Source organism: Drosophila arizonae, chromosome 3 (genome assembly GCF_054131065.1).
Source record: "Drosophila arizonae isolate 15081-1271.41 chromosome 3, UAZ_ARI_1.0, whole genome shotgun sequence".
Classification (NCBI taxonomy): domain Eukaryota; kingdom Metazoa; phylum Arthropoda; class Insecta; order Diptera; family Drosophilidae; genus Drosophila; species Drosophila arizonae.
In genome coordinates this window covers 23,470,736-23,497,186 of record NC_142923.1, presented here as the reverse complement: position 1 = coordinate 23,497,186, position 26,451 = coordinate 23,470,736, and the positions used below count along the sequence as shown (strand labels likewise).

Sequence of the window (26,451 nt, the reverse complement as noted above, 5' to 3'; positions counted from 1 at the left end):
AATTACTATAATATGAAATATTCAATTAAATAAATGTTTTTTTTTCTCAGTTATCAAAAATTTTATTGATTTATAGTAAGAGAACATTCCTATAATACGAAAACTAAATATAATGGTTAATATTGAATTATAGTTAAATAAAAAAATCCTGAAATGGATAAATAAATAATATTAAAAAAATCTACTAAAAATAGTTTTTTTTTCTTAATTTTAATCAAATGCTTTACTTAAGGAAATTGAAATTGGAGTCTATTTTAATAATGAAAAAAGAAAAAAAAAAAAAAAAAAAAAAAAAAAAAAAAAACTATCAGTAGTTGCCTTTAATTTAGAAAATAAGTTTCTTTGAGGGTTTTTAACTTAAAATGGCAAAACAAAATACAATTATAGTAAGCTAACAAATATAATTTTTACTTAATATATTCGTAGTTTATTTTGAATAATTCAACGTTTGTTTTACCTATACATAAACAAAACGCTTTTTATTAAATTTATATAAGATCAGATATAAAGTTTTATAATTATGAAATCTTTCAAGTTTGTTTAAAATATATAAAATATATATGCCATTCATTAAAACGAAATTTAATAATTTGAAAATTTCGACTGATTTACATTAAAATGAAAAAGGAAATTTTCAAAATTTATTTGAAATAATTAAAGTTTAATTTTTATATTGAAGCATTAAAAAGGAAATGAAGTTTTTAAAAATTGTATACCAAATTTAAATTTGTCAACACATGTGGTACTTTAGAAACTTTTATAGTTTATTATAGATTACTTGAATAAAATAAATATAATTTATGTCGCATCTTTGACTCCAAGGTCTGCCGTAAATCAAGTTCGATGAAAGAACGAAGCACTTAAAGACTCATTTTGAATATTTATGACAAAGTTTTGTGACACAAAGTGAATCGAATGAATGAATAAATAAACAAATCATTGTTTAATTAAGCAGTGAATAAAAGAGTGACTAAAAAAAAAAGAAAAAAAATAAAAAACTAAAAAACAAATGCGTAAACACAAGCCGAGCTCTTGATATTTGATCAAAACCTGTTTCGATTGATGAAGCTAATAAAACAAATAAATAAAACTGTTTTACGGTGCAATTTTGATCAAGCTGTCAGCAAATTGTCTTCAATTGAGAATAGTTTTGAAACACCGATTTCGTAAAAGTTTCGCCAAGCGGCAACAACTCTTTCGGCTGTGGCGTGTGGCATTTGTGGAATTTAGTGTGCCACACTGAACATTAATTAAACACAAATTAACAAAAGTCAAACTGTCAGCGGGCCGGGCCAATCAAAATAAGCTGTTGTATCTTATGGATACTAAACAGCAGCCGAGCAGCAGCTAAGCAGGTCAACCCAACTGAAGAAGGCGACTAAGAACGTTGCAGTCGGGCGTCACCGACTGAAGAATACCCCAAAAACGGACAGATTTATCTTTTCAGTTGGGCGCATCGAAATTCCGGGAGTTTATGCACCAAATTTCAAGTCTCTTGCTGGAATTCATATAGCCAGCAAGACGGACATTGCATAGGCCTAATATACTCATTTCACTTACGTGAATGAGTATAACAAGCTAGATGTGAATTTTCTTTTCTTTTTCCCTTGCTTTATCAGCCAGCGCGAGATCTTTTCGGTTTACACGACTTTCTTATCTGGCATCTGGCAAATGCTGCGCATCCATAAGATACTCATACACCAGCTATGAATTTTCCCATTGAAATTGCATAATTTTCATCAGCAATTAAAGTTGCTCAGATCTAAGAGTTTAGCCAGGCCGGAGATTAGTTTTTATTGAAACGTTTGCCTCGTCTCTCAATCTGTTTATCCATTGCCATATATCTAAGATATATGCGAGCTGCTGCTGCTGCTGCTGCTGCTGCTGCATGCAGCTACCGCGCATGCATAATTAATTTCGTGTAAAAATCATAATTACAGCAATTAAAATTTATGTAAACAAGTTGGCAGCTCGACCGAGTTGGGGCTGTTGGGGCTGCCTGCAGGCGCCATTGCGGCGCAATCATCATAATAATCTTGAAAACTTTTCCTCATCTTCTGTTGCCTGTGTTTATATACATAGATATATATATGTATGTACATTTAGTTTTTCTTCAGCTCCTCTTCTTCATCGTTTGTGGTCGATTTTTATTAGCATTATGATAAAAGTTGGCGTTATCTTGTTTGTTATGATGCTATTGAGCTGGACCTTGATACGCAACGAAATGGCTTAAATAGCTTGACTTGATTAGCTAATAGGAAAACTTGAAAAACTAAACTCAATTGAGCTGAATTTATTAAATATATATAATATAGATATACTGAGACTGAGCGTATATTTACTTGACGAAATAATTTAGAGTATTAATGGAAAAATTACATTAAGAGATAAAATTATCTGTGTGGTATAATTTAAATTCAAATTATGTTGAAGCTATTAAATATTCACTACAACTAATTTCTTAGGCCAGAGAGTTGATGAATTTTATAAATATATATTATTTAATAAAAATATAGGGTCCCATTAAAAAAAAAATAAAAAAAATAAATAAATAAATAAAAATGAAATTATTAATTATAATATATTTTATACGAAGTTTACTCAAGTTTCATTATTATTTATTATTATAATATTTATTTACTCAAGTTTCATTATTATTTATGATTATAATATTTTATTAATTATAATATATTATGTACTCAAGTATTATTTACGTTTGATACAGGGATATATATATTTAAAATGATGTTTTTCTTAGTTTCATAATATGTAAATATTATTATTTTAAAAAAAATTTCATACGATATTGATATACATATTCAGGCACCATTAAATTTAATAGAAATCAACGAAAATAACATTTTTAGGACAACGAATTTATTAATGTTGACAATAATATAGGAATATTACTTAAACAGACTACTGAATATATTATTTTGAGTATATCATATATACGATTATTATTGATTATAATTATTATTTTTATTCATCTTTATTTAATATTTCAAAAAATATCTTTCTTAGTTCTATAATATATAGATATTTATGTATAGTCAGTTAATTTATAATTATCCCTATATTATATAATATATACATATTTTTGGCTTTTCCTAACAGATTCCGATTCTTTCGTTAGATATAATAATTTCCCTGGCTATTTTTAGCTTCGTCTCTAACTTTAGACTGTCACAATTAATGGATGTTGTTACTCTTTATATAATAATACTTCTTGCCGGTCAACACAACATTTCCTGCCCAGAGTCCTCCCACAGTCCACAGGCAGCGCGACAGTTAAAATTTATGCTCATCATGCACTGAGAGTATGTCATGCAGCCAGCGAGTTGCTTCGACAACGTCTGCCCACATACATATATCTGTATGTGTAAATATATATACGTGTGCGTGTGTGTGTAGTTTGTGCCACCGAATGGCCTGTGGGCCTCTGTATGTTCTTCTTTAATTAATTAGCATCTAACTAAGAATAATGTTTCCTGCGGCCGACTGTCATAACTTGGCCGGCAGTTTATTTGTTCTTGTTGCTGTTGTCGGCAAAGATACAAAAAAGATACCGAGATACAGATACACGACTGCACAGCTACAGCGCAGCACAGGTGCCACAATTTCAGCTCCCGCTCCTCCCCCCCACACACTCACACACACACACACGCTCTTGCCCCTGTAGGGGCAGGCAGTCGTGCATGGCCAAGGAAAAGAAACAGAAGGCAAACATTATTATATTTTTTTTTGTCTGTTTCTTTTTTTTTTTTTTTGGGGGGCAGCCAAATAGCTGCCACGCCCCCACCCTCAACTTATCAGCAACGCTGGTTGGCATTTTTTTCCTTTAGTCTTATTCTTGTTTTTATTGCTCGCCAGGTTTTTTCTTCTCTGCTCTGTGTTAAGTTGTAAAAATGCAGCTAAGGGAAATTATTTCTTGCGGTCGACGTCAGCGTCGTCGTCGGCGTTTGTTTGTGAGAAAATTTTCAAGTGTTGCGGCTCATAAAAGTAGCCACTGTATCTATGTGTTCTGGTTATGCGTGTGTGTGTGTCTTAGCATGTAGTTGAGAATTTTTTCATGTAACGACTTGGCGCCAGCTCTGCTCTTGTTGTTGCCTCTGCAGTTTTTTCCTCTTCACATTTTTTTGTTCTTGTGTGTGTGGCAGCTTAAAGGCGAAACAACTTGAAGTTTTCCACAGTTCGTTTTGGCTGTGGTCTTTGCGTGTGGGGCGCTTAATTAGTAAAAAACAAAAAAAAAAGAAAAGTTCTTGTTGTTAAAGTATCCCAAATATTTCAGGCTGTCAGCAGAGCTTAGAAAATGGAACACTAAAAGCATTTTACTTTAAAAATAAGACTAGCACAGACCCAAGACAATTACAGCACTGAGCAGAAGTGAATTGGACAAAGTGTAAATTGTGAATTGCCAGAGAAAGGAATTCACAAGGAATTTGTCAGTTTTGTTGAAAATTTATTTGGTTTAGTTAGTTTTTTTGTTCATAATTGTCTTAAATTTATGTTGATAATATGTTTTTAATATATATTAATCATAAAATAATATTTATTTATATACGTATGTATATGATGTTAGTTCTTCATACAAATAATACTAAATAAATCGTAATTGAATAATGACCAAAAATAATAACTAATTAAAAGATTTAACTTGTTAAATATAATATAATATTAAAGAAATTATTACTAATAATAAGAAAAAATAAATATATACATTATTAAATTAAAAATATTATATCTAATTAAAACAGTTCATATAAAAAGTATATACATTAGGTTTATTTAATTATTATATCATTAAATTATTAAATTATTTAAATAGTAAAGATATATTTTTTTAATACTATTGATAATATGTTTGATTTTTTACCTTTCTATACTTCATTACATAATTTAAAAAGGTATGAAGTATATTATTAATTTTTCTGAAATAAAATTAAAAACATTTCTGTATTTCAATGCATAAAATTTAAGAAATATAAATAATAATACCTTATATCTTAAATTTTATTTCCTGTATATGATTATCTTAAATATATACACAAAAGCAATATTCATATTACAGAAATTAAATATACAAATATTTAATTTATCATTTATTTAAATTATTTATTTAAAATTGAAATTAAATATATAAAATATTTAAATACCCAAATACCCCTACGTTTTATATTTGGTAAACTCTGCCTCGATTTATTAGCTTGCCTTTTAATCGTTGTCTTTCACTTTCCATAGTAATATATCATTTATATACATTTTTTGTATATTAATTTAAACTTGAAATTATATGAATTATATAAAGAATAATAAAAATAGCTTCGTTTTATATTTGTTAAACTCTTCTTCGATTTATTAACTTGCCTTTCAAAAGATTTCTTTCACTTTCCATAGTAATCTATCATTTCTTTAAATAAACTCCAGCTCTAGGCTAAAGTCTTTTAACTGTTCTGAAAGTTCTTGATACATTTCTGCTTGATTACGTTGGGCAGAACAGTTTAACCCTTTTCTTTTTTATATTTTGGCTTCCATTTGATCCAGAAATTGGTGCTACAACAGTTGGCACTTAACCCTCAGCCCTGCTAGAGAGGGTTCGCTCTAATTACGCAAACATGTTGCCCATTTCGAAGGGAGGACGGCGCATTCAGAAATGACAAGTTCCATTGAAATAATTTTTTGACACCTGGCGTGCGAGCCATCATGATATCCACTTGGGAAACGCAGGCGCTATATTTGCATAACCGACTAATGTGCGCCCAAAGGGGGCGTGCTGTGAGCTAAGTAGTTGCCGCTGGACTGGACTAGACCGTGTGGAACCGGGTCTCTCCGCCCCTCATTCTTTACATATATATTTTTTTTTTTTTTTGGTATTTTAGTATCTAACAAGTTTTGTCAGTTCGGTATCTGGAAACAAATGTGTTGACTGTGAAAAATTAGTTTGCATGTATGACAAAACTTTTTCAAAAAATGAAAAACGAAAACCAGATAAGCACTGGCAGGGTATCGGAGAGAGGGTGTGTATGCACAGCATTGATTAATGAGCCGAGCAACGGTTTACACCCAACAAAAAAAAAAAAAAAAAAAAAAAAAAAGAAAATGAAAACTGAAACAGAAATTAAAATAAATACAAGTTTGTGCATTCGCCAACTTAGAACTCAATTACCAAACCGTAGCTTATTTTGTATGAGTCTTCCCGCATTTTGATGGATTTGTTGTTGTAGAGGGCTGGGTGCGTGACCCTGAGAGTCCAATGCAGAACGGGGCGCTAATGACGTTTTATGATTTTGTGATGCGTAAAATGTTGTGTTTGGCTTGTGACGACAGCGTCTGGCTAATTTCGAGCTGCGACTTGCTTGAATGCCTCTTACAAATCGAATGAGTCCACTGATCAAACAACAAAAGCACACACTACACATACACACACACACGTATATGCATATACGTAAGTATATACAAATATGACAAAGGACGGGCCAGCCGACAAATGCGGGAAGTCGTCAGCGAGCGTCTCTCAACTTGATGAGCGGCGATTCATTTCCGCTCAATGTCTCAGCGCTACTAAATACAAATTTAATATGCCTTATATTTGAGCATATATAAACATATACATATATGTAGATATGAGGGACTACGTGTGTGTCCCCTGCTCCTTGGCTCTCGTTCCCATTGCCTGCTCGCAAATTTGCGCAGTGAACTGTAACCGAAAGTTAATTAGCTCAACGAAATCGTCGCCGTTGCATCCGAGGCAGAGCTGAGAGCAGAGAGGGCCCCAGCCTTGTGACGAATTCAGTGTCTGCTTCATGTAAGGCTCGAGTCTATCAGCGGAATATTGAGGAACCGTGCTATAAGGGTCGACCCGTTGCTTAGATAGCGATGCAGCTAAAAAGGAAATCGAAGTCTTGTGTGTGAAAAAAAGGGTTTGGCTGCGATGGGAATATTTGCTGTTAGTTTGAGTTGTAAGGAATTCTGATTGCAGCTGATGGAGTTAGAGCAAAGGTTAGAGCTATTCAAAGTGGAAAGTTACTCATATGAACTTTTACATTTCAATTGAAGTTTCCGAAATCAGAGACAACATTTTAATAGACCAGATAATAAGCATTTGTGTAAAAATATAATTACAAATTTAAAGCTTATGAAATAAATATATAAATTTATTTATCATTTAACTTATATGAAATTGCTTGAAATTTAGTTTAAAATCTTTGATTTGTTATTAAGTTATTTATATATTTTTATAAATATATGTATATATACAGGCAACATTTTATTTGCCTGAAAATGAAGAAATATTATTTTGTTGACTGAAATAATTTAAAATGAAATTTAAGCTATATTAAATCGTATATAAAAATATATTTGAAAATATGAATAAAATATAAAAAATATAAATAAATATAAATAAAATATAAGATTCATTTATATTACTGAAACTACATATTTATAACTGAAAATATATCTCTGTATTTACCTATATTCATTTTCTGACTCGAATTTTCTGAAAAGATCATTTTATAAATATTTAAAATTTGTTAAGTAAATAAAGCTGAAAATAAATCTATGAAATTATCTATATTCACAGTTTTACTGAATTTGCTTGAGAAGAAATATAAATTTTATGTCTTATATACAACATAAATAAAGAAATGAATAATATATATTATATAAAATAATATAAAATACCTTTTTTTTATATATTGGAAAAAAACTATAAAATTTCTATGTCTATAATATATATAGACATAGGGAATATTCCCTGGCTGAAATTGCTTAAAATTATATTTAAATTATATGTAGTAAATCCCAAGAGTAATAAAAGAGAGTATAAATAAAGGAACCTAATTCTGCTTATATATATTGAATAAACATATATGATTGAAATATTCACAAATTTCGTTAACAATAATTTAAATCATATTTCCTATAGCATATTAAAGCCTCAACTGCAATTTATGCAGCACACTTTGGGTTCTTTTGTTATAGCCAGCTGCATATTACGGAACGGTACCGCAACAAAGTAGTCATTTAATGCCCATTACCTTATAAAAACAATCAGCTAATAAAGCCTTCCTGCAAGCGGCAGCGGCACAAGCAGCAGCCCAAACAAGCGTTAAATTTTATGACCACAAAACCCACAACGAGTCAACGTTAACCCGACCAGCAGCAGCAGCAGCAGCAGCAACAGCAGCAACAACAACAACAACAAAACAAAAGTTTTTAACAAGCCGCCTTTCCGCCTGCTCATAGGGAAAGAGGGAGAGAGAGAGAGGGGGTGAAGGGGGAGCCCATTAAATAGCGGCTCGTTCGTATGGGCAACTGTGTCACAATTGTTCAGTACATGATTTCTATAATCAAATGGCCCAAGCCGCTGCATGCCACGCCCACACACATGCAGCAGCATTAAAGCAGAAAACAAAAAAATAAACAAACTTTGCCTGCATTACGAAATCAAGCAACAACAACAACAACAACAACAACAGCAAATTAGAAGCCATTTGCCTAATTGCGCATCATTAGACGACAGCTGGGCACAGCAAGCAGTTGAAAGATACTTTTCGTATCTGAAAGATACATTTTGTATCTACATGCATTGCCACTCACCTGCCTAAGCCGCTTTACCGCTGCTGTTGTCTCTCTCAGTTACAGTACGCGTCATAAAAATTAATCAAGCATTGCTAATTTGTCTGGCTACGCCGAGTGGGGCCGTCGAGGCCGTCGAGGCCGTCGAGCCTTCGCCTGCCGACCCATCATTAAAAAGCATGTGAAAACAATGAGTGTTAACGGTACACAGCGCTGAGCCCGCTGCTTCGCAGCTGCAATAGCTGCATACGAAAATCGATAGAGCTTGAGCCGACATCATCGCTCTCCGAGTCTCTGCCCATATGTCCTGGGCTACGCTTCGCTGCGCGGCCTAACGATTGTCTGTGGCCTGGCCTGGTCTGCCCTAGCCTCGGCTGGCTCTGTGCTGGCATTTTGTCTCGTCATTCGCCGCCTCCCTGTCCCGCGCAGCTCATGTGCTTCGCCTTTGTATGCCTTCCTGTCAATCAGCGCTTTGTTGTTGCGCCCGCCTGGCCTGGCAGCCACTTACTACTGCCTCATTGTCAATGTCGTCGTCGTCGTTGTCGTCATTCGCATCGTTGTCATCCTCGAAAATATTTTTACATATTTTTTCCCATTTTATTTTTGTTTGGAACTGTCTCGCATATAATTCATAAAAATTCCAGCAGCGGGCCACACACACACACACACACATACATGCGCATATTTGGTGTCTGCTGACAAACCGCAGACAAAAAGCGATCCACAGGATGTGCTGGGGGCGTGGCTGTTGAGCCGCCTCTACCATTGACAGTTAAGCGAATGCCCAGGCAGGCAAGCTTATCAGCTGTGGTTTAACAAGCCGTTGAGGGATGTCGTACCCCTTTCACTGCTGTCGTTGCCCTAGCCCCAAAAATGTAAAAGAGCTCTATAGCTGGCACTCCAAGTCCTGCTCCTCCTCCTGCTCCTGCTCCTGTGCCTGTTTCTGCTTCTGCTTCTGCCTGGAGTTGCCTGCCTAGCCCCTACCTTATTCATTTGAACTTAACATTATCTGTGCAGGTAAAATTGTATAAAAGAGACGTAGAGAGAGAGAGAGAGAGACAGAGAGAGACTAAAAAGAGAGAGAGAGAATTATCTATATATATACATATATGTTAAATCCTTAGTTATGGAGAGGAAAAGTAAGGGAGTGACAGAGAGAGTGAGATAAAGAGAGTGAGAGAGAGAAAGATAGAGATAGTGATAAAATGACAGAGTTTTAGATAGACATACATACTTATGCATATATTTTCAATCCTTTGTTACACAGATTTTACAAATTTTATTTTTTTATTTCTATCAATAATTTATTAATTTATTTTATTTATCATACCGATTGTATAAATTTTATTTTATTTCTTTTAATAAATTATTAATTTCAGTTATTATTTATTTATTCTTCTTTTTTTCTGATTTCTTATTATTTTGAACTCTATCGTCGTGCAGTCCTATCTAAAATAGTCGAATATGTTTTCAAACTCTAACTCTTTTCTTTTTTTCTCTTTCTCCCTCTCTTTTTCTCTTTCTCTCTGTCTTTCCCATCTATACCGTTCGTTTCCTTAGCTCAACTCCCTTCATAACTCCTGTCAATAGGCTAGCATTTGCCGTTATTCACTTCCTGTCTTGGGCCCGGTGACATGGGACGACGGACGGGCCGCTACTTCAGAGAGCTTTACACTTGTATGCCTTGCTGTGCTCTTATTCCCTTTGAAACACTTTATGCAGCACTTAGCATGCACACATATATCTATGTATATATATTTATATGTATGTGGTGTCTCTCCAGTCAAACATTTGTCGCATTCCTTTCAGCATAGAGACAAAAAAATACTCGACTAATTTGATCCCTAGGCGCTGCTTGGGCTCGTCTTCGTTCGCAGCGCTGTGATTTGCTCAGCCTGCCAAAGCGTGAAGCATTTTTTCGCAACCTTATGAACTCCCCCCTTGCACTCACCCACACACCCACACACATTGAGCGACCCTTGAGCACTCATACAGGCATAGAAATTCAATATTGCGCTCTCTATGTCTATGCTAATGAATGGCTCGCGGTCTGTGAACCTGACTGGAGAGGGGAGGAGCGGGGAGGGCTGGACGGCGAAGCGGGTCGTCGCGCTGTTGTCTCTCGTCTCGCGCCTTTTTATTTATTTTTCCGGCTTCCTGTTGCGAGCGACGCTTTGGGCTCGCCTCGCCTCACCTCGTCTCGGTTAGCTGCTGCCTCTGCTGCCTTTTTGCGGTTTGGCGCAGCAACTAAAAGTATGCAACACTTTTTTCTTTCACTTTTTCGCATGTTGCTTTTTGCATATTTAATGGCCGGGCACAGACAAAATGGCGTCGGGCTTTACATTTTTTTTTTTTTTTTTTAATTTTTTCTGTTTTTTTTTGGGGGTAGCCTTGCGGTTAGGCGTTGATTTGTGGGCGCATCTCGTGTCTATTTGCGGTCGGAATGTGGGCTGAGCATATTTGTTTGTTTTTTGTTTCTTTTCGAGTCTGATGTGACTTTAATGAACTTGGGCACATGTAGAAAATCAATATGCCCCGTGCTTAAAGTGCCTTGAAGCCTGCTGCAGCAAAACTTCCTGCTTGACGTTCAAGTGCCGCAGACTGGCAAGACGGACGTACAAGCAGACAGTCGTACAGTCAACAGTCAAGAGACAGACAGAGAGACAGTTAGTCTGTCAGCATAATAGAAGAATACATTTGACTAGAGAATGACAGACGGCAGCTACACTTGTATATGCATAGATAGAAGAGCTATAAAATATATATAGTAAAAAGTTGTCAACTGTCGCTCGTGTGGCAGCTATGCAAATTTTTTGTTGTATTTCCTTTGCAGGCTTTAAGCCAGACTGAGCTGACTTGGCTTGCTGCTACTGTTGCTGCTAGCACACTTCACTCTTTCATTAGGTGTGCCCACTTGGTATTATTAAATCATCAGATGCGTTGGCCATCAAATGCGACAATAGTCACAAGAAATCGCTGACTGCTGTCGACAGTATTACGGAGTGAAAAAGACAGCAAGAGATAGAGAGAGAGAGAGAGAGAGAGAGCGGCAGTTATATAGTTGTCCCCATACTGGCTCGCCCTCTCCATCACTGTGCTGCTGTCTGCGTTGTCATTTGATTTGATTAGAGCCTGGGTAAATGCGTCGAGTCGTCTTCGTCTGCCTGCAACTGTCTGCCTTGATGGATTATATGACGTTGCTGCCTGCCGCCTGTAGACTGACTGCTGCAGCCCGCATTTTGTGCTTTAAGCCGCCAGCAGCAGCCATGAGCAACCACGAGCTGCAATCGCAGCCAATTTGTCTAGCTATCAGACACCACAGCCACATCAGGCTGCACTAGCTACTGCCCTAGCTACTGCTCTAGCTGCTGCTACTATTGCACCCTATTTAAATGCTGCACAGTCGCTCGCTTGATTAGCGCCGCTGAATTGACAGAAATTGTCACAAGCAGTTGGCACGCCCACAAGCCGAACGCCCCCAACGCCGCCGCCAACTCCTTTCAACACGCTCCACAATTTGCGTCACTTGTTGTGCATGCCGAAGTTGCATTAAGGCAGTCAGGCAGCTGCCTTCATTTGCTGCACTTTTTCTCCAGAGAGAGAGAGAGAGAGAGGGAGAGAGCGAGAGTGAGAGTGAGCGAGAGAGCAGCCGTCACGTCAATTGCTTAATTGATCAATTTAATTTGACACTCATTCAAGCACTCGACGCGGCAGACAAGATAAATATCTTTTGCTCCCGATTTGCAGCTTGGCTTTTTTTTTTTTTTTTTGGTTTGTTTTGTATTTCGATTTATGCAAATTGTGTGGAGCCATGTGGCCTACTATATACTATATATGTATATGCTTAAATATATATGTTTATATCTACAGCGAGACACATTCTATATGTCAGTCCCTGTCGCTCATTGATGTGCTCTACTTTAGAAATATACATATATATACATGTGTGTGTGTCTGTGTGTGTTTCTTTTTTTACTTCTCTTTTTTCCATGAAAACTGCGCTGCGCTTCATCAATTAATCAATTTGGTTTGTTTGGCATTTGCGTTGCGGGCATTTTTCAATTGTTGTTGCTTTTGTTGTTGTTGCTGCTGTTGTTGTTGTTGTCTTCTATTTTCGAGTTAATCAGGAAGTCAGCCCGAAACACAGTTTGATGTTTAAATTTTCAGCACGCGGGTACGCAATTTGTTTAATTTTAAGAGAGAGACACACACACGCATACACAGATCTAGCCGTGAGGTGTGTGGCTGTGTGTGTGTGTGTGTTGACATTTCGAATGAAAACTCTTTTGATTGATGACCTGTGGCCAGTTAGCTCGACTTTTAAATGACTAAATGGGGCGTTTCATGCCATGAAAATGAAATTCGAGATTTTCCATATTGATAGAGAAAATGTGAGAAGGTATTTAAGATTTCTAGGAAATTATCAGAGAATGTAGTAGTTAAATAAAGCAGAAATTGAGATTAAGAGAAGTGAAAATATAAAATATTTAAATATAAAATATTAAAAAATATAAATATTAATATAATATTATTTTATTATAATATTAATTTATAATAAATTACAGTTTTCATATGTTTATATTATAATATAATATATTATATTATATTCAATTCTTATAATATATTTTTACTATATTGTTAAATTAAATGATACATTATTGTAATATCTATTAGTTCCCATACCAGAAGAAGAAAGACGCAATTTACTTTATAGACAATCAAAGTTATTGGAATAGATTGGAGATTAACTTCCCTGTGATACTGTTTATAAAGCTGGAACTACATATACATATATGTAGAGAGAGATAGAAAGAGAGAGAGAAGGATAGAAAAGAAAAGAAAGGAAATCAACTGAGTGAAAAATAAAGTAAATTCGAAGTTAAAAGTCCATTCTCCACGTCATCAGTTCGGCAGAGTATAGCTATTCTTCTTCACATATATATGCATACACACACACACACACACACACACACACACACACACACACACACACACACACACACACACACACACACACACACACACACACACACACATATCCAGTTCCTTTACCTCTGCTTGATTATTGCAAAATCAAAACGTAATTTAGTTTTCATCGCACACCTTTGCCGCCTTGACCCTTTCCCACACTGCGAGCGCTGTTCCAGCTGGTTTTGCTAGCTGCTATTATATCACAATTTCATCGACAGGCCAACAGTGAATTGGCTTTATAACATATACATATATATATCCGTATGTATGTACATGCATATAGTATATGCTGCTAACGCCTCTTTGCGCTAAAGCCGGCCGAGCATTGGGCGATAAATCTTTTATGACAACCATTAAAAATGCAGTCGCTGCGCTCAAATTGCCAGGCTGGTTCTGCTGGCCGGCTAGTCGGACCGCTCGGCCCGCTCGGGCCTGGCCTAATGCCACTTTTAGAGCCAATTGAGCGTGTAATTAACTAACTGTACATTTCAATTTATGAAATATTCGCGCGCAGCAACAACAGAAAATAACAAAAACAAACAGCTCGCCGCCACGTACTTGCCACAAAACGTGGCAAGCATCAGCCTGCAGCCTGAAGCGAGAGCGCTCAAAGCGCCGCCAGGTGCAACCGCATTCAGCCAACTGGCTAACCAGAAGGCATTGCCACGCGCTCGCCGCTCCAGAGCGAGTGTCACTATTAATTTAACCTACATTGTGCGGTGCAGCAGGAGGCAGCCGGATGCCTGAAGATCGCTGCATTGCCAGATCGCTATTTCGGTGGATCGCTGTGGCGGTGCTGCGGTCGCTGCGGTTGCTGCGGTCGCTGCGGTTGCTGTGGCGCATATGAAGCACAGCCAGTTACAACTATGACAGGCGGCATTTGTCAAGCAGTTGCTTTTTATGCGCATTCACAAAAAGCCAAGAGAGTTGATTGGCTCTAAAGAGCTTCACTCTACGGACTGTAAGACGGGGTAGAGAGAAGAGTCTTGGCTTGACAGAGTTTTCATTTACATGACTGTAGAGTGAGTAGATCAAATTGTAGTCAGTGTATGAAAACTTTTTGAAGCCAATATACTCTTTTCGTTTCGTAAATTAGATTGAGAAGCGAGTTTAAGTCTTGGTTGATGCTTTTCTTTCCTTCTCATGTGTCTGGATAGTTTTATGATAGTAACTAAAAAATATTTAAAGTTTTGAACATCAAAAATAAATAATATAATAATTATTAAGGTGTACAAAAAAAAAAAAAAAAAAAAAAAAAAAAAAATGTTTTTTAATTTAATATTTATATATAGTAATTAAAATTAAATTATATAATAATAAATTATTTTCTGTCTTTAAAATGGAGTGGAAAATGTAAATAAAAAATATTTTTTAACCTAATATTTATATATGAACATTAAAATTAAACAATATAATAAATAAATTATTTTCTGGCTTTCAAATGTAATAATAAATACTAAATTTAATTAGTTGATATAAGTTATTATGATAATATGTATTTATGCATTTTTTACATTTAAAATAAAATAAAAGAATTGTTTAATAATAGTCTTAAAAATGGAGATCCGTTTACGAAAAATGAACAGAAACTCAAGCTGTTAAAGCCTTTGAACTAGAAGAACAAATCATCAGTTCAAAGGCTTAACTAGAAGAACAAATCATCAGTTCAAAGGCTATAGATCTATATCTTAGAACTACAGATGTACAGATGGACAATCAAAAACTAGAAAAATATACAGAGTTAAAGTAAGCAAATTTGAAAGTAAATCTTTTGCTACTCAACCATAAGAACTTGTTATCAAAACTCTATATATAAATCTTAACTGCCAACAAGCATCTCACAGTTGGTTACGCTTGATTGCAGAGTTCTTACTTGGGTTTCTTCTGGTTCCTTTTTTGCTCTCCTGCTGCAGTTGAGAATTTTCTAATTTGTTTCGGCTGTGCTGGGCGTCAAAGGCTGCCGCTGGGCTGCTGAGTCAAAGTACCTGCGCCCTGCGACGTTGAAAGATGAGCAATTAAGCGCTGAGTTATTGACAAGAGTCAAGGGAAAAACCAACACACTCACACACACACTGGGGGTGGGGGTGTTGTTGTATCTGCAGCAGCTGCCTCTGCGTGACAAATTGCCACATGACGTTGCCCATTTTTTGCTGTTGTTGTTGTGTTTATTTTTTTTTTTTTTTTGCATGTGCATGCAATTTGACGGGCGGAGGAGTCATCAGGCAGTCGATAAGGTTGCTCAGGTTGCCAGCTCTGCCAGCAGAATGGACACATTTGTTAGATAAACATCAGTGCAGGAGCGGAGCTATATGTGGGCATCGCCTTGGCCTGGCTGCAGGTAAATTGAGCCGAGGATCTCGTTAGCTGTCGTGCAATGCAAAAATAAATATGCCAAAGGAAAGTTTTGGTAATATTACAGCAGTTGACTCCGAAGACAGATGACTTTGGAGTTGCATAGTAAAATGTGGAACTGCACGAATCTGAAGAAGGTGTAGAGCAACATTTCTTTAAGAATGAATGCCTAATGTCAGCTATAGTTGGATTTTTCAGAAAGATTTTTTTTTTCAAAGGAAAATTGATTTTTGTATTGCAAATTTCTATAATTTATTAAAAAAAAATTTATACCTTCACTGCCAACAATATTTATCTTTATATTAAATAGTTAATTAGGAGATTATTTTAGCGTAGGAAACTTTGATTTAATTTAGAAAGTTTTAATAGAGAAAAAGTTTATGAGCTCAAGTGATTTGATAAAACAAATTTCTATATTAATTTTTAAGAAATTAAGAAATTTTCTTATAATTTGTATACCAACTTTATTTAAAATTTGTGTATAATTTCTATATATACATTTAAAAAAATTATATAGAATCTTTTTTTGATAATTTCTATATAGATTTCTAATAAATGATATACAAATTTTCTCTAGATTTTCTTAAATTTCGTCTCTATTAACATTTTTGAGCTACCTAAACCTAGTTCAAAAATTGTAATAATCTTGTTCAGCTCATTGAATTTTATTCTGAATAGAATAGAATATAGCTCAGAACCGTAAATTCTAGAGAACAAATTATTCTTGACCATTAATATAAAACTTCAATATAAAGTATATATTGATATACCTTCAGGTGGGTCTCTCGCTCAATCTCTCTCATAGAACTGCTTTAAAAGAGAATCGCCCTCACTTGAGCAGTCAAGTTTAATGCTTTAACTGACTCTTAGCTTCGGTTGGCTGTCTGAATGGTTCTCAGCGCAATCTGTGGCTGTCTGCGGAATTAGAAAGCACGTTTGGTTATCGCATCATTTGGCTTTAACTGTGAATGAATCTCAAACTCAATTGCTGCCAAAAAGCCAAGGCAACAACAACAGCAACGCCAGCTGGCGACGTTGCTCTTCGCCGGGAGCTTCCACAGCGACGGCGACTTCAGCTCCGACTGCCTTCGAGTTGAATGAATGCAAAGTGAATGTGCGTGACGATGACGCGCAGGATGCCGACCAACAGAGAGTGTGGCAGCGCAGGGTGAGGGGGGAGCGACACGTCGTCAGCGGATGAGGCGGCATGTGCGAGTGCCAGCCCACCTAGCTGCTCGCTCTTCTCCCCCTTCACACCAGGCTGTGCCTGAATGACTTTGTGCTTTTCATTTAACATTATTTTGCAACAATTTTGCCAGAGACGAAGACGGGGAGATGGAGACGCAGATCGGGGCAGCTGCTCCGGCCGAGATATGTGAGCCATAGAAAGCGGCCAAAAGCAAACATGTTGACTGCCTAGTCACAAGCCAACAGCACTCCAGCCCCACTATCCGCTGTGTCGGCACAAGCCAGTTTCCGCTTTAATTTAACGCTGGCTTACAGCTAAAGAAGCAGCAGCAGCAGCAGCCGCATCATCGACCCAACCCGTCAGCTGGCGCAGCAATATAAAGCAGAAGCTGCTGCACTCACTGCCAGTGGACACCCTACACCCCCTCCAAAAGCTCTGGACAGACGAAAATCCCAGTCAGCCCACTTTATGACATGGCCGTAAGGCGGGTGGCCAAGAAATTTATTTAGTTTATGCAAAGCGTGCGGCACACAATTTATATGAAAGAGAAGAAGGGAAAAAGCTACAAAACAGAAAAAAGAAAAGGGCAAAAGGTAGCACAAAAGGCGGGCAGCAGATGAGCGAACGTGCCGGGCTCAGCTCGTGCCAGGACCCGCAAAAGGACATTCTAGGCGCAGTCCAACAGCTGCTGCCGCCGTCTCCTCTATGTTTGTGTTTAGTTTGCAAATTTCTTTTGATGTCTTTTAATTTTAATGAGTTGCGATGTGGGCGGCGAAGGCGGCGGAGGCGGCGTCGCAGTCGGGACTACCCTAAGCAAAACTAATTAGAAGCGAAAGCGGCCTGCAATGAGAGCAGCGCATACGTTATCTGAATGTGCTTGTCTGTGTGGGGGGATGAGAAGCGCATAGAGAGGCGTTCGACTGAAATGAGCTGTCATTGTAAAAGCGCTTGAGATAAAGTTGGCCACTGTCAGGAATATCTAATCAAGCTACAAATGCAATTAGACAAGCTTTGAGAATTGCAAAGAGGGGCACATCCGACTTTATCCCTAATCAATGATTTTTTTATGCATTTAAAATGATGTAATAGGAATGGAGTTGGTATACAAAATTTACAATATTTTAATACTAATATAATTATATTTAAGCAAAATTAAATCAGAATTGCCAAGAAAAAAATAATTGTAATGTAATTAATAGTTATTTAAAATTTATGATTGAAATATAAGTAGTCGAAATGTGCTAAGAATCGCATAGAGAGGCAAAGATTTGTATTGTAATTGTTAATTATTAATTTAATTAATTTATAATATTAATCAGAAATATAATTATTTTCATTATATTTATTCAAGAAACAATAAATTCTTCTTCATCTACATCCTAAGAATTTTATATTTTATATGAAACTATTCATATATATTTATATCTATATATTTAAATACTAATTAAATCTTATCTTCTTCTTTCCTATCTTACAGATCTCACTGCTAGGCCAACATCAATCAATTCACAATAATTCTCAGCAAAATGACGCACAGTTTAGCCGCACAGAGTATAAATAATTCTAGCGACAAAATGTTCTCCCGCCAGTGCCTTTCCAGCTCCTCCCCGCGCTCCACCTATCCCCGCTCAATATTAACGACAACCCCATCATCATTAGCATCGATATCAGAGTCGCGTCGAATTCGGCCGACACGAAACTGGATTGGGAATGGGAATGGGATTGGCAATTGGAACCTTAGCCTCTTGGCATTGATCATTGCCAGCGGCTGTTTAATGCTCAATGCGCCAGCAATTGCAGCTTTCGATATTGGTGAGTAGACGACGAATCGTTTTATCTGACAAATCAAACTAAGTGAACTCTGGGGCCATGGGCAAGTCAAAAGGTGCACACATTTATCAGTTTGCCGCTGCTGGCATCATTAAAGACGAAAATGGCTTTATTTTGATTTGATTCAGATGGCACTTGGCTGGGCTTGGACCAGACTTGGATTGGGTTGGGTTTGGGTTTGGGGAGCTGCTGCAATTCAAGCAAAATGTATTTTAATTGACATTGAAAGCACATTTTTATGTGGCTCATCATTCTTTGGGCCAGGCGACAGGCGGCACAGTTGGTGGCCTCTGGCCAGTGCGCCATGGGGCGTCCCATTTGACAAGGCACAGCCTCAGATGTGGTTGCAGTTGCAGATGCAGCTTCAGCTTCAGCTCTTTCTCCTGCACATTAATTGGCATATGGACATTTTTATGCAGCCTCTAAACATTTGTGCTGAAATTTTCAATACACACACACACAGACACATACACACAGTAGTTGCTGCTGGCTTTAATGAAGCCATACTGCGGTAGTCGCAATGCTAGCTGGTAGTTTGGGGTCGCTGCTAAGTTAGGATTATGGCCACTTTGAATGGCCCTGGCATGTCAGCGGCTCATAAATTTCTATGCTGATATGAGGACAGGCCGTTGGGGACATGGCGAAGGCTGCCTGATGGACTGAACAAAAGCTAAGCGGCATGGGAAGACTTTCAAAGCAAATGTCTAAGACGCAAATGCGCTAGCATTACAATGCCATAAATACAAATACAAGCTGGCTTAAATACATATAAAAATATACATACATATTTGATATGTAATTGGCATAGTGACGAAAATATAATACCTTTTGTGAATCAGTTTGCTAATGAACCTATAGATTATGAGTAAAGAGCCGCTACAGACGCTAATTGAATGAAATAATATTTTGATAGTATTGTAGAAAAATCACAATAGATATGAAAAGAAAGCTTAGTGAATGACGACCAATTTTATAAAATTTAATATTAATGATTAATGTTTTAAATTAATTTTATTGCCATTAAATTTGGCTTTAACTCATTCAGATTGTTAAACTAATGTAAAATAGGTTATTTATTAGGCTGACCCTGAATTTACAACAACAAAAAAATTATATCTAAATATAAACATAAAATACTTTTATGTTTATAATAATAAAAAAAAAATAATAAAATAAATAAAAAACAAACTTAAGAACATCTATAATTTATTAAAAACATAAACATAAAAATATATAAAGAAATGTTAATTATAGTTCTTTAATAGTTATTACTATTTTTGGGTTTCTAAAAAAAAAAAAAAAAAACAAATAAAAAAAAATAAATAAAAATAAATAAAAAAAAAATATATATATACTTTTATACTAGTTTTGTACTACAAAAATATTTTTCAGTTAATAATCATTTAGATCCAAAAACTTATATTCATACATAAGTATGATTTCATATAATTAAATTATTTTTAATTATATATATTTTTCCTTTTCCTTAGCCTTTCATATTTTTATAAACAATTAAATTAAGTTCATATGATTTTTATGCTTCTTAAAAAAAAAAAAAAATATATTCTCAATATTCCTTGCAAATTATCTTCAAATTGACTTTTCTCTTCTCTTAATTTTGCGTTCAGTCACACTAGTATTTATGTGAATACAGCTGGACATAAAGGAATGTTAAATATTTTATAAATCCATTTATACATAATTTTAAATGACTCAATTAAATTGTTTTACATACCTAAAAATATTCCTAAAAATTTCCCATTTCTAACCAGTTGTTGTTGCATCTGAAATGAAAAGCAAAGAGGGAGAGTGAGAAGGAAAATGTATTTTCATTTATTTGATAGTTTGGTAATAAGTTTTCTAGTTTTCTAGTTTTCTGCTCGTCTGCAGCTCTTCTGCTATCTACGTATATGCATTTTCCTGGAGTCGACCGCAAGTTTTCCTGCAAACTTTCAGCTGTCATATTGCATAAACAGAGCTAGACGTCTGTCTGCCTTTGTCTTCTGGTCTAGTAAATCAAATCTAAGCCATAATATTTATAGTTAATCAAGCAAGCCAAATACATAAATACGAATTTATAAACATGTTCGAAGGCAATTCTCTACTTGGACTACAACTAGACTGCCTTCAATATTTGCCCTTTGTGCACCCCGCCCGCCCTCAGAATAAAAACACATAAGCAAATAAGCAAGAGGAAGTGCCTGAGTTGTTTCAAGTTGTTGTAGCTGTTGTTGCTGTTGTTGTTGTTGTTGCTGCTAGACACACTGAGTTGAGTTAGCAAAACATGCAACAATTTTCCAAATGAATACACTTGCAATATGCAGTTGAAGGCAACGCCACGGCTTCTGACCCGAACCAAACCAAACCGAGCCCCAGTGATTCGCCTCGACTCGGTCCTAGATCTCTCAGTCCAGCCTTTTGCAGAGCAGCTTTCAGTTCCCATTAGCATTGCCAGCTATCAAATCCAATCAAGTGCGAATGCAAAGAGCGATTCGTCCAGGTTCTCTAGGCATGTGTGTGTGAGTGAGTGTGTTTATTTATAAACTTCTAAACGAATGCACGCACCTTGGGCAGGAGGCAATGCAATGCAATGCAGTCAGTATATTGAGCCGGTAACTGGAAGCTGGTCCATGCTGTGCCTGTGCGCAACAAAAGTCATGTCAAATCAGTGTTGATTCTGGCGAAAATGTCAGCAGGCAGTCAGACAGCCAGTCAGACAGTCAGCCAGTCAGACAGACAGCCAGCCAGACAGCTGGCAGTGGGGCGGCAGCGGGGGCGCAGCATCAACTTCAATTCACATCAAAAGGCATAGTAGGTGCCATGGGGAACAGTTGGGGGATCTGCAAAATGCAATCGGTAGGCAATAAATTAACTAAAGTAGTTGACGTTCTGCCCGGCTTGGCTTGGCTTGGCTTGACTTTGGCAATGATTAAGTGTTTGCCTTATTTAAAAAGCAGATAGTCTCCTCTGGCGAAGCCATGGGAAAGTGATAGGCCCTACCTACCTACTACACTGGCCAACATGGCACATAGCACATAGCATAAATGGCACTGGGCGTGCCTGCATCTGCCTCGTTCAAATGTCAAAAAAGTCTAATTGACGCTTGACTTATTTTGATAGATTTTATGGGCGTTGCCCCAACTTCACTTGGCACAGCTAAATTTACTTTTAGCTCGCCTCTGATGTAGGCTGTGGTCCATGAGACGATGCGCAAAGCGCATCCATCATTAATTAAAGTACTTTTTATTTCTTTGAGATTTTCTAATATTTTTTCTAATTTTTCATTTTCTCTCGTCTGTCTCTATTTTACAGCCACATGCAATGTGCCTCTGGGCATGGAATCGGGCGCAATCACAGATGCTCAAATCACAGCTAGCTCAGCCCATGACACGGGCTTTGTTGGACCACAACATGCAAGGTGAGTTGCGGAAATTTTATTTATTTTATATAAAGTAAATATAGATAATACAATAATAATATATAATATAATAAATAAAATAATAATAAATTTAAATATATAAGTATAAATAGAAATTAAAATACATTAATGAATAAAAAAAATAATAGAAATATATAAAAATAAAATAATTACAAAATAAAATACTTACATTGAAATATATAAAATCTAATAATAATAAATAATAAAATAAATGAATAGGTAGTATATAGTAAAAAATCAAAATCAAATATAATATAATGAAATATATAAATTTTATATAAGTATACATTAAAATATAAACTAATCGTAATTAAATTAAAAATACTATTTAAAACAATAAATAAAACTTATTCATTTAACATGAAATAAACAGAATAAAAATAAAAGTAAAATGCAAAACAAAATAAATAATTAAAATATGAAAAAATATTTATAATCTAATGGTTATAAATTTGAAAATTTAAATTTAATTAAATTAAAAAATATATATGATAAATGTTACTATGATAATCATGAAAATAAATTGTGAATTGAAATATATGTAATAAAATAATAATATTACTGAATATGGATATTAATATTTATAAAAATAAAATATTACAGTATAAACAAATATTAAAATATTGCTTTAGAATTGAAAGAGTTTGTTGTCTGGAATGAATCTGAGCCTTTCTAGAACGAATTTTCTCATTATTATTATTAAATACAATATTATATTCTACATTATTATTTTCGTCTTTTTCCTTCAATTTTGTCTCGTTTATGAAACTCTGCTTCGCTTAAGCAATGCCTCTTTAACTGTTCTTTTATTGCCCAATTGGGAGAAGTTTCTCAGCTTGACACGCACTTAAACCTCGGCTGCCGGAATTGCCCTCTCTCTCTCTCTTTCCTTTGATCCCTCTCTCTCTGTCTTTCTCTGACTACCCAGATGATTATGAACTCTGAAGCGTGTTCGTTTAATTGCTAAGCTTTAGTAGACAACTTCATTAGTGCGATAAGACAGACAAAGAGTCTATAAAATCGAAATTCCAAAATCTGAGAAGCGTCAAATCGAAAACTAAAACAAAACCAAACACAAACAAAAGCCAAACAAATTTATGTTATGACACAAACAGTTGTCGCCCATCATGAAAATACCAAACAAATAAAAACTAAAGTTTTTGCATATCAGAGCGAGAGAAATACATACATATATACATATATTTATATATATATTTATACTCTAGCGCGCTTTGAGAGATATCGGATATTGGGTTATGGGACTCATTTCATGAATATGCAATAGAGCACGAGCAACCGTTTAATAGCTATCTCTTTGGCTGCCTACCCCCTTCCCTCCCACCACAACTAAACTAATTAAATGCAATTTCAATGCAAACCGCAAACCGGTTATCCAGGCGGTTCACACAAAGGGCAGCAGCAGCAAAGAAACCAAAGGGAACTGAACTAAACTAAACTTAAATGAAATCAAATGAAATGAATGCATTTGCCAGCTGGCTAGACGAGTTTAGTGATTTCTTTCTGTTAGTTTGAGGTTTTCCTCGTTTTTTTTTTTTACATTTTTTGTTTACTTTTTATTGACGCATTTTTCTTGTGAATTGAAGTTTTATGGCCGACGGCCGGCGATTGCGAGTCCGGGGGAAGTGTGAGGCAATGCGGGTCAAGAGTTTTGGGGCGGAAGTTTTGCAATCGCCTGCGTTGCGTTGGCTCATTGCAAATGATTGATGACACCATCAGCATCACCATCAGCATCAGCATCAGCTGAGGAGCTGTATAATTAGTATAGGATATCAGTGCTCAAACTATATGGTCTATATATGTACGTATATCTCTATAAAGTAAAGCACTCATTCAAGCGATAAACATGTCAATTACCACGTGAGTTACGGCAAAATCAATGCAAACAGCACTGCTTATGTGTATGTATGTGTGGTACTCCTTGCCACAGACTCCGATTCTGATTTTGATTCAGCTTCAGATTCAGTGCGTTTGCTTTCAGTAATAATTCGCTGCGTCTGCGTTTATAGACATGCACTTAAAAAACACTCAAGTGCAGGGCTGGCTGCCAGGGAGACAAATGGACAGATAGACAGACAGACAGACAGATGGATGGATGGATGGACGGAGAGACGGGGAGACGGACGGACACCACAAAGGCATCATTAACATTAACCCTTTATGGCGGCACTAAAGTAAAGCCACAAAACGATGCGTGATGAGCACGTTGAGATAAACAAAACAATATATGCATATATACAAACACACATACATACATATATGTATATATGTATATGTTTTTTTTAGCTCCCGCTGCCGCTCTTCATTTGCTTCGTTTCTTTTCTGTTTTTGTTTTTGTCCAAGTCAGATTAACTGGAATTTTTACTAAAGAGCTGAACTTACAAAAAGCTAAAGACAATGTCGGGATTTGGGCTTGGGCTCAGGGCTTGGGGTTAAGGTCTGCACATAGCATTTGATATGTTGTTGTTGTTGCTGTTGTTGTTGTTGTTGTCCAACTCTGCGGGCTTTTAGCTGTTGGCCAATGGTTCAGTTGACTCACTCACCTGAGTGTGGTCGTGCTGCGGTGGTTTCTGCCGGTGCACGTTGGAAAAAGTGCCTGTGGATTGACAGCGCAATGTGGTGCGGCAGCTAAGTGACTCGAAATTTAATGCCAACTGAAGCAATGTATTTATTATACTGCTGCAGGCGAGTTGGCCTGCCAGAAAACCAGATTTAGCAGAAGTCTTAAGTATGAAGTTTGATTGAGATTTTGTTTGTTCCGTTTTTATTTGCTTTTTTTTTTTTTTTTTTTTTTTTTTTTTGATATTGAAGCTCATAATTTGTTTACATTTCAATTAGTTTTATTTTACCAAAAAAAAATTTGTATTTGATTTGAAGATGTTGATGTTGACTTCTTGTTGAGAATAGCTTACAAAAAAAGCGGAATATCAAAAAAAAAAAAAAAAAAATTAAAAAAAAAAAAAAATTATTTAATCAAAATAGTTGTAATTGTATTATATTTGTTTGCCTTTATACTATAATTGTTTGCCTTTGACGATTTTGAGAAATGCATTGAATGATTTAAGAAGCTTATAAAAATAAATAAAAATATATAAAAAAAATTGTAAAAATAATTAATATAAATTTAAATTAACTATAATTTATAATTATATAAAAGAAGTTTAAAAATAAAATTAATAAATGATTATTAAATTATTAATAATAATAATATAATAATAATAATAACTTAATAATAATAATAATAATAATAACTTAATAATAATAATAATAATAATATTACAATATATTAACTGATTCATATACATATATTGGAGGTGCGAATTACTCTATGACTCTATGATTTAACATGAAAACTATGGACTTCTCATAAGCTGAAGCTTCTTCCTTTTCAAGCAGCGCAAGCTATTGTACTTAAAAATATTTTCCAAAAATAATGACATGCTCAACTTGAAATTGAAAGACTTTTGCTTTACTGTTTGCCTACCTTTGCTGAATCTGAAATTTTTGTGCAGAATTCTTGGTAAGGCCAAGTTGCCTTGGCAGCCTTTCACCTCAACCAACTCGAGTTGGGTTTAATCCAATGACTGCTGCAGCGCGAAATCAACTAACTCTTCAAACTAGCTGAAACTTTCTTTTGTCTTTTTCTTCCGTGTTGCTCGCCCACCCCCTTCTCTCTCTTTCTCTTTCTCTCTCTCTCTCTCTCTCTCTCTCGTTCTCTGTGTGACTCTTTAACCACCCAGCAAGTCCAATCAAGCGCAGTGCAATTTGCTTAACTAAAGTTCCAGCCAGCCAGAGCTCTGCATGCTGCAAAGTTCAAAAGTGCAGGCAGCATTATAATTTGTGGCTGCCGTGCACTTAGCTAACCAGGCAGCTAACTAGCCCAAAAGCCACCAGCTCGAAACGAACTTAAACTAATTCATTACAAAACGAGGAGGGAGAAGAAGAAGCAGAGGAAGAGTAAAAAAAAAGCAGTGCACTTAAAACAAATCACGCGCATTTGCTTACTGAGCAATGGACCCAAAGAGATCTGTGAGAGATCCGAAGGGCCAACAGGATGCGAACATGAATGCTG

At 35.8% G+C, this 26,451-nt stretch overlaps 1 protein-coding gene across 1 annotated transcript in view; it reads left to right on the top strand.

The window, feature by feature from the left end:
- Positions 1–26,451, top strand: part of smal (smoke alarm) — a 53,927-nt gene that overhangs the window by 1,220 nt on the left and 26,256 nt on the right. Inside the window, exons 2-3 of the mRNA XM_089463269.1 lie at positions 18,570–18,904; positions 22,235–22,340. Coding sequence (XP_089319395.1) covers positions 18,619–18,904; positions 22,235–22,340 — 392 coding nt within the window. The 5' untranslated portion in view covers positions 18,570–18,618. The remainder of the gene's footprint in view (positions 1–18,569; positions 18,905–22,234; positions 22,341–26,451) is intronic.